This window comes from Lepidochelys kempii, chromosome 11 (genome assembly GCF_965140285.1).
Source record: "Lepidochelys kempii isolate rLepKem1 chromosome 11, rLepKem1.hap1, whole genome shotgun sequence".
Lineage (NCBI taxonomy): Eukaryota > Metazoa > Chordata > Testudines > Cheloniidae > Lepidochelys > Lepidochelys kempii.
The window spans coordinates 26,370,878-26,387,102 of NC_136390.1; the positions used below are offsets into that span (position 1 = coordinate 26,370,878).

The following is a 16,225-nucleotide window of genomic DNA, read 5'->3' on the forward strand; positions in this document are numbered from 1 at the left end:
CTTGCAAATTTTATAATTCTTATTGTGAATTTTGCTTGTCCTTAGCTAAAGAAAAGCTTTTCCATTAACATGTGGCATCACATACAAATGTATGGTTTTAAAAAGTCCCCTCAAAATTGGGGAAAATCCTCTCTGAATTGGGAGCATTGGGATGCCATTTTCTGCAAATATAATTGTCTCACTACCACAATTTTCTCCACTCCCTTTTTATTGCATACTGATTATTATTTGAATTACAGTGGTGCCTACGTGCCTCAGCAGAGATCAGTGATTCATTGTGCTAGATACTGTACAAATAGAAGAGTTTATAATCCAAACAGACTAGATAGACAAAAGATTGGAGAAAAAGTATTTTATCCTCATTTCAAAGTTGGGAAATTGAGAGAGAGACTGTGATTTTTCCAGTGTTACACAAGGTGTCTGTGCACCGGCGCAGGAGTTTAAATCTGACCATTTTTGGAGGGGCATGTTAAACACATGATGTTATGAGAAAACACAGGACACCCTCGCTATACTGAACCCCTGGGGCTCCAAGCCATTTGGCCTTTATAGCCAGGGGTTTGTTATAGCAAAGGGTGTGTGCGTGTGTGTGTGCAGAGCTCTTCCAGCATTGGCCTCAAGATTGCAGTGGGGGCACAGAGCTCCTCTGGCCCCAGGGCTGCCAGAGCTAGAGGAGCTCAGTGACCCTGCCAATGTGTTGGGGGTCGCATGGAGCCCCAGGGCCGGAGGAGCTCTGTGGTCCCACTGATTATTGGGGAGGCCCAGGCCCTGGGTCATCCCCACCTTCTGTACGCCCCTGAGTCTGTGACAGAGCTGGGAGTTGATCTCCTGAGTCCCAGTCCCCAGTGCCTTAACTAGAAGATTATTCCTTTTATTAGGAGTGTCTGACTTGTACTGTTTTTATTCTTCATCATATCTAAATGTAACAGCATTTTCTGTGTTCGTGAACATATTCTGTTTTAGGAGTTTAGATGTTCTTCCATTGGTGGGTAGGATGACAGTGTGCATCACACTATTTAATTTGTATCCACATTTCAGACAGCTAGCTAGTCCCCTGCATTATATTATCAACTGCTGTAGGAGAAACATGGAACCCTGAACTCAGGTATTTGACAGATACATGTACAGGACCTATAGCAGTCAATGAGAGTTTTGCCTAAGTGCTACATGATTAGAGACTATGATGAACCTCCTACTCCAAAGCTCACTGGAGTCCATGGAAAGATTTCAATTGATTTTAGTGGGCACTGGATCAGTCAAAATATGGCCAGATCTCAGTTGAGAATCTGGCCCAACAGCTTTCAGATGAGATCTATAATACAGGCTCTGACTGCTGTTGGTCAGTAAAGATCCCATTCATTTTCATAAATGTATGTATTTTAACTCAGGTGACCTAGTTAAATTCCTAAATAAGTAATTTGCAGTGGTGTACCTGTGTCAGTCCCAGGATATTAGAGACACAAGGTGGGTGAGGTAATATCTTTTCTTGGACTAACTTCTGTTGGTGAAAGAAACAAGCTTTTGAGCTACACAGAGTCTTCCTTCAGGTCTGGTAAAGGTACTCAATGTCACAGCTAAATACAAGGTGAACAGATTTTTTAGCGTAAACAATTAACACATTGTAAAACTGGCATTGTCAGTCCCAGAATATTAGAGAGACAACGTGGGAGAGGTTATATCTTTTGTTGGATCATCTTCTGTCTCTCTCACGAACAGAATGTTGAGATGGCATATCAGAGAAGTAGTCTCTAAAGTAGTAAAGACCTTTTATAGAGGGCTTTATAGATCAAAATCAATGCCTTGAACTGGACCAGGAAGCAAACAGGTAGCTAGAACAATAGATGCATCAGGGCTTGTCTATACAGGGAATTATTCAGAAGCAACTATTCTGGAACAACCCCATGTGTGGACAGTGTTATTCTGGAATAAGGGTGCCTTGTTCCTGTTTATCTTCGCTTAAAGCACTTTAAAAGTGGGTTAAGTAGAACCAGGCACTCTTACTGCAGTATAAGTCTGTCCACACATGGGGTTGTTCAAGAATAGCTGTTCGTGAAAGACTCCATATGTAGATAAACTCTTTATAGAAAATGTTGCACGTGAGAAGCACCACCAAAAAACAAAGCAGCTGCATTCTGCATTAGATGGCGCTCCTGGCTGGTGTAGACACCTTTCTGGCAATCCACTCTGGAGGTAAAAGAGCAAATGGATAACTGTTTGTTTGTGCCTTGTCTTTATTGCATCATTAGCTTGACTTAAATTTGCATTGCCCTTAACCTTAACTTCTGACCTGTGCACACACAAAAGTCTCTATCTTGCGTTAAGTGCTGCTGACACTCAGGCAGTAATACAGTGAGGACTGAGCTACTCTATGATGCTAATACAACTATTCTGTGCAATTTGAGTGGTGGGGTGATGTGGGGTGCAGTGAGACTGCTCTCACTGGAGGGAGGCTACCACAAGGAGTTACCTCACGTGTAGGTAACTCTAGCTAACCCTGAACTACTTTGGGAACCATGGTTGAAATTCTTGTCTCTTCGAAGCTGTCATAAATATAAAGGAAAGGGTAACCATCTTTCTGTATACAGTGCTATAAAATCCCTCCTGGCCAGAGGCAATATCTTGTTACCTGTAAAGGGTTAAGAAGCTCAGCTAACCTGGCTGGCACCTGACCCAAAGGACCAATAAGGGGGCAAGATGCTTTCAAATCTTGGGGGGGCTTTTGTTTGTGCTCTATGTTTACGTGGTTGTTCTCTCTTGGGACTGAGAGAGGCCAGACAGAAATCCACCTTCTCCAAACCATCCTAATCCAAGTCTCCAATATTTCAACCAGTATAGGTAAGCCAGGTAAGGCGCATTAGTTAATCTTTTGTTTGATGTGAATTTTCCCTGTGTTAAGAGGGAGGTTTATTCCTGTTTTCTGTAACTTTAAGGTTTTGCCCAGAGGGGAATCCTCTGTGTTTTGAATCGGAATACCCTGTGAAGTATTTTCCATCCTGATTTTACAGAGATGATTTTTACCTTTCTTTTTTTTAAAATAAAATCCTTCTTTTACGAACCTGACTGATTTTTCCATTGTTCCAAGATCCAGGGCTTTGGGTCTTTGATGATTTTGTAACCAATCGGTTAGGATATTATTCTCAAGCCTCCCCAGGAAAGGGGGTGTGTAGGGCTTGGGGGATATTTTGGGGGAAGATGTCTCCAAGTGGTCTCTTTCCCTGTTCTTTGTTTAAAACGCTTGGGGGTGGCACCATACTGTTCAAGGACAAGGCAAAGTTTGCACCTTGGGGAAGCTTTTAACCTAAGCTGGTAAGAATAAGCTTGGGGGTCTTTCATGTAGGTCCCCACATCTGTACCCTAGAGTTTAGAGTGGGGAAGGAACCTTGACAGAAGCTTATGGCCAAAACTCCCATTTGGTTCAATTACATCATGTGTATACTGACCTTCACTTTGGAAAGTATTCCTTCATTTTAATTATATTAATAATGCATTCAATGACAATATTTAAAGAACACATTGCTATAAACTGCCACCTTATCTATACTGTGGATGTAGATCTGTATATTTGATTTGTGTATGATCTGCACCTGAATGGGCGTAAAGTTGTAGCTGGGAACTGTGCAGCTATACATCTACATATTTCATGGCGGTGGAGAGCTAGTTCCTTGTCTGTTGTGGGTGGTGTTTTGTAGCGTGTACAGGCGGGAAGGGGCATTTGTGCATCTGGGTGTACCTGTCCCCAACTCCTCTCCATTAACTGCAGCAATACGCAGGTGCGTACAGCGGTGTGCGCGCTGGGGGCTGCGTGCGGTGGTGCAGCTGTCCATGTGCGAAGGGGTATTTGCGCACGCGAGCCCAGGTGTGTCTGCAGACACGAGCTGATGCCTGGTTCAGGTGCTTAGGGTTCGGGTGAACGCATCTGTCTGGCCCCGGGCACGAACTCCCCCCTCCCAGCCGCTAGACTGGATGTGGCCGTGTCGCGGCGCCGCGGGCCAGACTCCCCGGCCGCCTGCCCGGCCCTCTCGCCCCACAGCCACGGTCGCGCTGCCGTCGCCTCGCTCGCTCTCCCTGTCCCCACGGCCTGGTTGCGCGCGCAGCCCGGCGCCCCCCTCACTCCCTCTCCATCCCCCCCCCCGCTCTCGCGTTGGCTGCCGGGATCGCTGGCCGCTTTGGTTAATGTCCGCCATGTTTGCTATGGCGCAGGGAGCGGATCGAGCGAGCCCGGCGCGGAACTAGGGCTGCGGGGCGTGCGCGGCGAGCTGCGGGCGGCTCTGCGGGGAGCTGTGCCGGGGCGGCGGGGCCCTCCATGGTGTTGCGGGCCGGGTGCGGGAGCGGCTGGGAGGCGGCGGCGCGGCCGCAGTGAGGGGCCCCCCGCCCGCCCGGCCCCGGGGTGTTATTGTGAGGGGGAGACAATGAGCAAACTCTCCTTCCGAGCCCGGGCGCTAGACGCCGCCAAACCGCTGCCTATCTACCGCGGCAAGGACATGCCCGATCTCAACGACTGCGTCTCCATCAACCGGGCCGTGCCGCAGATGCCCACGGGCATGGAGAAGGAGGAGGAATCGGTAAGGAAGTCGCGCAGGGGGGGCACCATTGTTTATCAGACAACCCCCTCCCCTCCCGGGAAATAGGCCATTGGTATTCACTGAGCGCGCTACGCACGCTCCACGCCGCAGCCTTGCATGTTCCTTATGGGTCGTGCGCAAGTAGCGCAGCGTAAACTTCCCTCCGACGCCGTAAGCGGGCCCTGCTCCGCCATCTTCTTTGCGTCCCGACTCGCGAGTGTTTTGATTAGCTAGGGGAGGCTCTTACGCTAGCGTAAGAGAGATGTAGGCGCAAGAGGCATCTTTGAATGGGGGAGCGTGCGTGCCGGACGCTCTCGGCGTAGCGTGCCGATGCTGCTGCACTCTTTACTGTTGTGTATGTGGGACTCCAAGGCAGCAGGGGACTGGAGGGGGCTGTGCGGGCTGTGCTCCTTCCGTGCAATTAGGAAGGCTTTGCATTGTGAAATAGGAACGTCCTGCTTTTATATTGTCCTACCATGAGGGGTAATGGGACTGACACTAAAGGAGAGTGAAATAGCGGGGGGGGGTGGGAACCCCCATTCCTTTATTGACAGCTGGATATATACAGACAGACTGCGCTTATGTTCTGAGTTTGGTTGTTAACTGTTGCATCCGAAGTCGGGAGCATGCCTGGCATGTAATATCTTTCAGCTGTCCATTGCTGCGGTGCTGTAGCTGACGATACTGCTGTGTGCATCATACCGGAAAGCTTTTGTGCTTTGTAGCTCAAGATTCTTAAATAACATGTTGGGAGCTGCGTTATCTGTTCATTGCTGAAACTGGAGTGATATTGCAACCTGCAAAACATATACACATTCTGGTGCAGGCTGCATTACTACACTCTTGAGGAAGGGCTTTGTAAAGGTTGCAAGTAGAATACCAGCTGTCTGCAGATCTCATAGTTGGAAATATAACTGCTATAAGAATGCTTTGTACTTGAATGTTTAAGAAACACAGTAACTAGATGTTGTTCAGTTGTCTATGTAAAATACCTACTGTTATTGCATGGCTGTAGCTGGCTCTATAACTCCTCCCAGATTTTGCAGTGTACACCATGCTGTTTAGTGTTAAGATGATTTTAAGTAAGCTAGTCAGTGTTAGGAAACATGTATTGCCTGTAGAATGCTTGCTGTCCATTTTTGCAATACTGTAGGTAGAGATACATTACTCTCTGTATCTTTACTAGAAAGTAATTTTAAGATGAGTCTTGTGAGCATTAGGACAGCACTGTGAATACTTGCTGTCCGTGATTGCAGTGCTGCTTGTCTGAACTTGTCACTGTCCTTCTTAAAGACTGACACTTAACACTTAGATTTGCATCTGGCTCACTGCAGGCACACAGGATGTCCCCTCGTGTGACTGTACTTGTATGCAGAGTTGAGAGTAAATGCACCCATAAGAATTTCTTCAATGAATCTCTGTCTCCGCCTTGTAGCCAGCCCACTATGTTTGTGGATTGGCTTTTCAGAGGTTCTGGCTGTCAAAAGGAGGCTCCAACTCTCTCTGATTGGCTTTCTCATTTAACTATTAATATTGAAAGAAATCTTTTGTGTCTTCCATTGGTTACTCATAGTTCTGACCTCACTGTATTGCCCTTGTATGACAAATTATAATGTATAGTGCTCAATACTTACGATGCTCTACTGTATTTTGATGTTAGAGCCCTGGAATGTGTGTGTGTGTAATTTTAAATTAACAGCAATATAACATTAATGTTAACAAAGCAAACGTGGAGGTGATACGTCTTTCTTTTCCTTTGCAGTAAAATGTAATGTAAAAGACCGGCTAGTAGACCGTGTGACATATTGTTTGTTGAGTATGGGAGTTCTTAAAATTGCAAACATGATTCCTGATTTATATCTTTAAAAATATATATGTGGCAGTCTCTTTTTAAAACAATATTACTCTTAAAATATTTTAACTTTCAGAGTGTGATTTGTTAAATTACACTTTAAGTAAATAACAGATATAATTTTTCTGAATTCTATAGTCTATGCTTGAGGGGAAAAGAAGTAATTTGCCTGTGTTCCAGTAAAATCAGTGGGGGGGGAAGTATTGGGCTAATTTATGCATTGTAAAATCCCTTTTTATGTGTAAATGATCTGCTAAATAATCTACTAAAATAATAATCTCTATTTTATGAACAGAATTTGTGTCCCCACTGCACTAAAAATGTTGTGGCTGGATTTGGTTTACTTTTCAATTCTTAGGTCATTCCATACTAGAATTGTTATGGCTTAATATATAAGCATAAATGCTTGCCACTTCAGACATCAAATTGGTTGAATTCAAACATCAATTCTGGTTGAATTCCAAGGTCTAATGTTAAATTAAGATTATTGTTGTCACTACATTTGCAACAGTTTTTTACTACAGAGAGATCTACTTCATGCAGCTTTTTTTTTTTTCTTCTTTTCTTTTTGGGGATATGGTTTGGGCTTTTTTTTTTTGACTTGCAATTAAGCATGTTAGTCACTCTGTGTTTAATTACTTAGAGATTATAGAGAGGTGGGTGAGGTGATATCTTTTATTGGACCAATTTTTGTTGGTGAGAGAGGCAAGTTTTCAAGCTACACAGAGTTCTTCAGGTTTGGGAATGGTACTAAGCTACCCCTACAAAGAAATACACTGAAAAGAGCACGAGTAAGACCGCTTGATACTTTAAATTCACTGTACAAGCAAGCAAACTGAGATGTTTCTCTGGCCCCATTCCTGCATGTAAACAGCCTTCCCTTGTATGAAGCCTTGGTGAAGTTAGTGGGACCCATGTGCATGCAGGGGTCCTCTTGTGTGCAATAAGCTGTGTAGTTTTGGCTCATAAGAAGCCACTGAACTTCTCTGAACCTTAATTTGCACCAAAAATACGTTGTTTCATAGCATTTCAATTTTCTTATACTATTATCATAACAAAAGCTGAGTTTCAAATTAAACTGTTACCTGTAATGAATAAAGGTTTGTGGGTATTTTTCTACATACATTCTGGGTATGTGTTTTATTCTGATAATTTTGAAGTATTAGATTCTTCTCACATAATGAACACTATATTGTGATTACAATGGGAGGTTTAAATTTTTTATTAAAATTTTATCATTCATTTCTACTACTCTTACATTATATTATAATGTCATACTACTACATTTAAGTCCAGATGTGATGCTGTTTACGTTGAAAAATACTTTACACCAAAAGCAATCCTATTGAATTCAGTGGGAAAAATTTGTGCAGTATCACAATCTTACCATTTTAGTATTAGTATTACCATTTTACTAGTGAATCTTCAAATAAATTCTGGAAATATCTTGCCATTTTCAGTATTTTACCTTGTCAGCTACCTATGCTGATATGACATTCTACAAACTGGAGGTCCAATGTTGTGTTCCCACGTATCTGTAATTTTCATGGGAGCTCTGTGTGTGCAGGGAGTGTAGGATTGTACTCCAAGATCTGAATCTACTGCACAATTTTAACCCTGAATTGAGCTATTGGGCCACATCCTGCTCTCAGTTAAAATTGCATAAATCTTGAGAAACTATTTTGATTTAAATGGAACTAATCTGGATTTATGATGTAAGTGATAAAAGAACTTCTCACTCTTTTTTGTGTGTTTAGTATTAGAAGGTGCAGAGAAGGGGAGCATTGTCAAATTCCTCGGATGCTATATTGAAAATCTACTTACTAATGTTAATTCAGAAAACAGGAGGAAAAAAAAAGTGCAGTGCACTAGTCCTTGACCTATTTCCTAACGCTTATCTACCAAATCTGAATTAAAATACATATTATCGGAGGCTATTGTGTTATACCTTTTAGGTACAAATTAATTTTTAATAACAATATGAGCAAAAAACAAGAGTAATTGAAGGTTTTAAGAGGTGGATTTGACTTTCTTTGTGTAGCTACACACAAATACATCACAATAATTGATAGTTGTGACTGGGCAGTTGAAGTGCTGTTAGAGATTTAACTCAGAAATTTAGATTTGAGCATTCATTCATTTATAACTAGGCATGACTTCATATTTAAAGTCAAAGGTTATACAGAGTAGAAACCCAAGAGCAGCAAGGTAAGGCTATTGTCAGATGATGCTAAAATGCGGGATATTTTTAATGTACGAATGGGGAAAAATATCATAAAATTGAAATGGGTACATTTCATTTTTAAGTCTTTGACTCAGGCATTTGAGATACTCATTTAAACCATCATGTAATTTTGAGTGTTGGCAGAGTAAATTGAATTCCCTTGGTCTCTGTATTATGTCTTCTTTTTTTGTTGTTGTCTTTCTCCATTCTCTACTTCCATTGCAATGTTGGAAACCTGATTTCAGTTCATCATCTTACTTCCGAGCTGCCTGGAGCTGGTCGTACTTCCAAAGCAGCACACTTGTTCCCCAGCTGAGGCAATTGGTCTAGAGCAGAGGTTCTCAAACTTTTTTTCTGGAGACCCAGTTGAAGAAAATAGTTGATGCTCGAGACCCAGTGGATGAGGATGAGGGGTTTGGGGTGTGGGAGGGGCTCAGAACTGGGGCAGAGGGTTGAGGTATGGGGGTGAGGGCTGCAGGGTGGGGCTGGGGCTGGGGGACGGGGTTGGGATGTGGGAGGAGGTCAGGTCTCTGGTGTGGGCTGGGGATGAGGGGTTTGGGATGGAGGAGGGGCTCCGGGTTTAGGGGGGTCAGGGCTGGGGCAAGGGGTTGGAGTGTGGACTTACCTCTGGCGGCTCCTGATCAGCGGTGCAGCTGGGGTGCAGAGGCAGGCTTCCCACTTGTCATGGCACTGTAGACCATGCTGCACCTGAAGCGGCCAGCAGCAGGTCTGGCTGCTAGGCAGAGGCGTGCAGGCAGCTCTGCACAGCTTTTGCCAACAGGCACCCCCTTTCCCCCCCAGTTCTTGGCCAGTTGGAGTGTGGAGCCGGTGCTCAGGGCGGGGGCAGCGCGTGGTGCCCCATGGACCCCCAGTCTAGAAGCCGGACCCGCTGCTGGCTGCTTCCGGCACAGCACAGTATCGGAACAGATAGGCACTAGCCTGCCTTTGCTACGCAGCACCACCGACTAGACTTTTAACTTCCCGGTCGACGGTGCTGACCAAAGTGACCCAGTGCCTTACATGCTGTGACCCAGTACTGAGTCGCAACCCAAACTTTGAAAAACGCTGGTCTAGAGTGCTTTCATTTTGCACAAATTACAATTCTTTCTTAATTCTGAACATTTGTTATTTCAAGCAACAGTGAAGACTACTATATCCAAAAAAGATGTAGAAAAATATTTTTCCTCTTGTTTGTCTTTGGTATTTGACACTACTCCCTATATAGACATTTCCACTCGTCTCCTCATCTTTTTATTTTTTTATACACACCTCTACCCCAATATAACACGGTACTCGGGAGCCAGAAAATCTTACTGTCTTAAAGGTGAGACCGTGTTATATCGGGGTAGGGAGAAGAACTGCTCTCCGCCCCAGCTCACCTCTGCTCTGCCTGATTGGCGCGCCAAGCCTGGGAGGGAGGAGAAGCGGAGCTGCGGTGCGCTCGTGGGAGGAGGCGGAGTGGAGGTGAGCTGGGGCGGGGTGCAGAGGAACCGCTTGTGGTAACACGAATTCAGCTATAATGAAGTAAAGCAGCCCCCTCCCCAGAGTGCTGCTTTACCGTGTTATATCGGACTGCATGATATTGGGGTAGAGGTGTGGTTAGGTCCCAATCCAAGACATATATTGCTCACGCATAAGGGTCCACCTGAGGTAGAGTTCCACTGAAGTGAGTGTAGTTCTCTGTAGATCCAGTTGCAGGATCAGAGCCAGTAGTAATTTTTCCCCTTTTGTTTGTGTGGGTTTTTCATACGGTGGTGGTGAAAGCATAAAACCACCATCATTTGTGGGAGGGTCAAGGGCAGCATTAAACTACTTTTTAACTCACGTTTTTAATTTGACCAGATTTCCATTGGACAGCAGTGCTTTAATGACTGGCATTGATGGGTTCTAAAGATAGTTGTACCTGTTCCTTTTGGGAATGTTTTCCAAACTTTTGAAAACTGGGTCCCTCATCAGGAACATGAAACCAGTCATGCCCCTCTCCCTTTAACCCCTGCATATGTTGTTAAAGTCCTTGTTGTCAGGTTAATTTATACATGATACCTGCTTGTTCTTCACAACCCTTCACCCCACTTTGGGAAATAGCAGTGTTAATCTCCATAATATGATACCATTTTATTTTCTTTTGTGCTTTGGTCAGTGAAATACTTTAAGTATCAGCATTGTTGACTATCATCACTGGCACTTCAGAGCTAATTTTCATGCACTCTGCAAATTCAAGCAAATATTTCTGTATCTAGTATGCTCACTTCTCATTTTGAAGTTTTATTTAGGTTTTTTGTACCCATAATAGGTATAGGGCCTTTTTTTTTTCCTTTTTACAGTAAAGCTGAGACTCTGGAGGTACAGCTCCCCAAGGTGTCCTTAGGTACATTTCCAGGAGTGCATGTTCCACATTTAGGGAAACACTGTTTTATGGGATTCAAGGGTAGTGACCATGACACAAGGCCTTCAAGGCTGAGATTCCATCTTTACACTGGAAAAACTAGCTGAGTGCTACACTGTATTTTGGTAAATGCCTTCAAAACTTATGACTATGCCTTCAAAACTCATGTGTGAATAAAACTGGGTTACAACTGTGTGATCACTTCATAAGAACGGCCAAACTGGGTCAGCCCAAAGGTCCATCTAACCCAATATCTTGTCTTCCAACAGTGGCCAATGCCAGGGGCCCCAGAGGGAATGAACAGAACAAGTAATTATCCAGTGATCCATCCCCTGTTGCCCATTCCCAGCTTCTGGCAAATAGAGGCTAGGGACACCATCCCTGCCCATCCTGGCTAATAGCCATCAATGGATCTATCGTCCATAAACGTATCTAGTTCTTTTTTGAACCCTGTTTTGGCCTTCACAACATCCTCTGGCAAGGAGTTCCACAGGTTGACTGTGCATTGTGTGGAAAAAATACTTCCTTTGGTTGTGTGTTTTTAAACCTGCTGCCTATTAATTTCATTTTTTGACCCCTAGTTTTTGTGTTATTAGAAGGAGTAAATAACCCTTCCTTATTTACTTCCTCCACACCAGTCATGATTTTATAGACCTCTGTCATATTCTCTCTCTCAGCATTAAACTACTTTTTAACTCACGTTTTTAAATTGACCAGATTTCCATTGGACAGCAGTGGTTTAATGAATGCCCCCTTCTCCCCCCCCCCCCTTAGTCCCCAAGTTCCATATTTGTTTGGGACTGTGTTGACTTGTATGATTTGGGGAAAGTCGCTTAATGCCTCTTTTCCTCCATTTCTGCATTTGTAAAATGGCCATGCTGATACTTAACAGCTGTGTTGTGAGGCTAAATTAATGTTTGGAAAACACTTGGATATTTTTGTATGAAAGTTGCTATATAAGTGTAAATTATGTAATGTCTTTACAACAACAAAACTATATCTTATCAAGAGTTGCTTCTTGTATACAAAAGTTGGCACTCATACTTGAACATAATGTTTATGTACTTTTTTGGCTATATGAAATTATGATTTCCTAACCATATATAGGATCTCTGCTCCCCCCCTCCATATTGAACTGAAGGAAACATTTCATAGGTGTTCGGCTTATATCATATATAGTGTTCAGTCTTCTGTTGGATTTTAATAAGGAGTGCTTAATATTACACTTACAACTCGAACTTTTTTTCAAGAAGTAAGGTGATAAGCAGCTTCTTTTAGTCATTCCTCAACTAACTAGGATATGTGCCAGGTGCTGCACACCAGTGATGTCTTTTATATTGTTTAAGTGCCTGTTGTCCTTTCTATAAATATGCCTCTCCCCCAGTAAAGTGTGTGTGTGTAAGAGAGAGAGATTAGTTTTACCAAGTGCATGTGATCTCAGGAATCAGTAAAACAAAATTTCTTTTCAAAAGTATACATTATTGGCTTAATGTAGATACTGATATATTCTATCTAATTGTGTTTTTTCTGCAGAGCTTGAATTATGTGACAAATAAACTGCCTCGACTTTATTAATTTTTTATTTGTATGGGAATTAAGTGTTAAATGAGATACTATACAAATCTAACTCATATTCTTCATAGTATCGGCTACTAATTAATATAAAAGGTGTAATTACTGTGAGCAGGTTTTCGTCTACTTGTAAGATGAAAATTTATTGAAAATATATATGCAATAGATTGTCATGGTAATTTTTTTAAGTGTTGCGTGGGGCAATTTGAGAGTATTGGGGGCAGAGAGTAATCAAATCAGTCAGTGCCCTTATAGCCTGTATAAATAAGAGAATTTTTTTCCCCGTAAGGACCTACTGTTCCAGAGAGATTGTTTTAAGTTGAAAGTTTCATGTGTTGGGAATACACTGATGAAATGCAGCTGAATCCACCAAAGTAAGTGTCACGGGAGTGACTTAAGAAGAGTAGACCGAAAAGAAGCAAGGGTACAAATGGTCAGACCAGGGGCTGTAAAGTCAGTATAATAATGGTTTGAGCCATGGAAAATTCTGAAAAAGAAAAGGTGTACTTGTGGCACCTTAGAGACTAACCAATTTATTTGAGCATAAGCTTTCGTGAGCTACAGCTCACTTCATCGGATGCATACTGTGGAAAGTACAGAAGATGTTTTTATACACACAAACCATGAAAAAATGGGTGATTATCACTACAAAAGGTTTTCTCTCCCCCCACCCCACTCTCCTGCTGGTAATAGCTTATGTAAAGTGATCACTCTCCTTACAATAAGAAAAGGAGTACTTGTGGCACCTTCGAGACTAACCAATTTCTTTGACCATAAGCTTTCGTGAGCTACAGCTCACTTCATCAGATGCTGCATCCGATGAAGTGAGCTGTAGCTCACGAAAGCTTATGGTCAAAGAAATTGGTTAGTCTCGAAGGTGCCACAAGTACTCCTTTTCTTTTTGCGAATACAGACTAACACAGCTGTTACTCTAAAACCTCTCCTTACAATGTATTCTGTAGGTCAGAACTTGGGAACAAGTGATTCTAGGTCTGGTATCTCCAAGAGTAGAGTTTGTGCAAAGGTATAGTTAGGCTTGGGAGAATTCTATTTTTATTTTTTATTTTGCTGGATAATATTGATGATTTTAAGCGTTTTTTAATTTTTTTTATTTAAATTTTCATAGTTGCAGGAAATATGTGGGCGCTGTCAGACAATAATAATTTAATCACAGGGGACCAGTAAGCATTGAGATTCAAAAAGTTAAAGCTTTTATAACCTTTAAAACACAAGTTGGCAACATCACATGTTACAATATAGAACATAAATATCCTTAAAACAAACTCTAAAGCAACATTTTTCTTATGTTGCTTATCTGTAAATTTTGTTTATTATTGATGGACATTTTTTTTTGTCTTTTGTGTATGGTTTACCAGTGAAACCTAATCTTTCTAAGCATAGGTACAGTCAAGACAGGATTTCTTTCCTTAGGGGAGAAATGTGTTAGAAGCTGAAGAAAGCATCTCTGCATAGAAGTTTACTTTTGGCAGTCTGCTTTCTAGATTTTAATTATTTATATATGTATTATAGCAGAGCAACTCCTCTGCTATAGGTTTCAGAGTAGCAGCCATGTTAGTCTATATCCGCAAACAGAAAAGGAGTACTTGTGGCACCTTAGAGACTAACGAATTTATTTGAGCATAAGCTTTCATGAGCTACAGCTCAGTTCATGGGATGCATTCAGTGGAAAATACAGTGGGGAGATTTATATACACAGAGAACATGAAACAATGTGTGTTACCATACACACTGTAATGAGAGTGATCAGGTATGGTGAGCTATTATCAGCAGGAGAGCAGGGTGTGGGGGGGTAACCTTTTGTAGTGATGATCAAGGTGGGCCATTGAGCTTAAATTGAACGAAAAACTTTCTAACTGTCAGGGTGATTAAGCACTGGAATAAAATTGCCTAGGGAATTTGTGAAATCTCCACCATTGGTGATTTTTAAGAGCAGGTTAGACAAACACCTGTCAGGGATGGTCTAGTTTTTATGTAGTGTTGCCATGAGTGCAGGAGGCTGGATTAGATGATCTGTTGACATCCAGTCATACGATTTTATGATTGTGTGACTGTTTCCTGGAGGTCACAGATTGCTGTGAGTCCGAGTGAGAACCAATTTTTGTTTGCATTCATGAAGCAGATGCAGATGTGGAGCACCACTTCTGGGCCTGAGAAACAAGCACTGACTGGTTGAATCGCATTTTAATGCAGGCTTGGGAAGATGAGCAGTGTCTGCAGAACTTTCAGATGTTCAAGGCCACATTCCTGTATCTGTGTGCCATGCTTGCCTTAGCCTTCCAGCACAGGGACACCCAACTGAGAGTCGCACTTGTAGGGGAGAAGCGAGTGGTGATCGCACTGCAGAGCTTCCAACACCAGATTGCTACTGGTCAGTGGGAAATCATTTTGGAGTTGTCATGCAAAGATGTAGGACCATTAATCGTCTCCTCTTCTTTGGGACTGTGACTCTTGGCAATGTGCAGGACATAGTGGATGTATTTGCATCAGTGACGTTTCTGAACTGCGATGGAGTAAGAGATGGTAAGCATATACGCCTGTTTTGGCACAAGACCACCTTGCCACAGAGTACATCAACAGAAATGGCTATTTTTCTATGGTTATGCAAGCACTGGTGGATCACTGGGGACATTTCACCATCATCAGTGTGGGCTGGTCAGGGAAGGTGCATGACACTTGAATCTTTAAGAACACAGGACTATTCAAAAAGATACAAATAGGGACTTTCTTTCCTGATCGGCAGATTTCCATTGGTGATGTTGAAATGCCAATAGTGATTGTGGGGGACCCAGCCTGTCTCTTATTTCCCTGGCTTGTGAAACTGGTCACCTTGACGGCACCAAGGAAAGATTCAGCTCCTGGCTCAGCAGGTGCAGAAAGACAGTTGTATGTGCGTTTGGTAGATTGGAGGGGAACTGGTGTTGTTTACTCACCAGACTGGATCTCGGTGAGAAAAATATCCCAAATGGTTTTAGCTGCTTGCTGTGTCCTGCATAAGATCTGTGAAGCAAAGGGGGAAAAATTGCTGCTGTGATTGCAGGCGGAGGTTTAGCAACTGTCTTCTCAGTTTGAACAGCCAGATATAAGGGCTGTCGGAGGAGCTCAGTGAAATGCTGTTGGTTCAGGGATGGTTTGAAAGAGCACTCTAACAGCGAGCCACAGTAATGCATTGTGGCGTACTGTGCCCTGGCCATACAGTTTGGGGGCTTGTTAGGAATTGTGTGCACATCTATGAATGTAACACTGACATTGCATCTGTTCATTTTATAGTCCTTGCTGTAAATCTTCGATTATTACACTGTGTTAGTCAATGATCTTAAGAGTTGTGTCAAAGTGTACACTAACAAGTAAGTGGGTGCTTTCAATATCGGCAGGCATTCTACGGTATATGTTGGGAACTAATAAAGATGGATTATTTTCCAAACAATAGAGTTTGTTTGCTTAACAAAGACATTTCAAAAAATTCTGTGCAAATTAAAAGCAAATACATGAAATCCTTAACATATTTATGGAATGGAGCTTAAAGAACATTCATGTCCATTTTAGCTGCACATACAGTGACCTGTGAGAGCCATTGTTGATGTATGTGAAGCTGTGGTTTTCCTTAATGT

General features: G+C 42.6%; 1 protein-coding gene across 2 annotated transcripts in view; it reads left to right on the plus strand.

Annotated features, from left to right (window-relative positions):
• Positions 1 to 16,225, plus strand: part of EPC2 (enhancer of polycomb 2) — a 159,804-nt gene that overhangs the window by 70,546 nt on the left and 73,033 nt on the right. Inside the window, exon 1 of one of the 2 annotated variants that reach the window (XM_073305426.1) lies at positions 4,138 to 4,562. The exons of the other annotated variant lie outside the window; for it this stretch is intronic. Coding sequence (XP_073161527.1) covers positions 4,410 to 4,562 — 153 coding nt within the window. The 5' untranslated portion in view covers positions 4,138 to 4,409. Of the gene's footprint in view, positions 1 to 4,137; positions 4,563 to 16,225 lie in introns of those variants that run through there. 2 annotated transcript variants of the gene reach the window in all.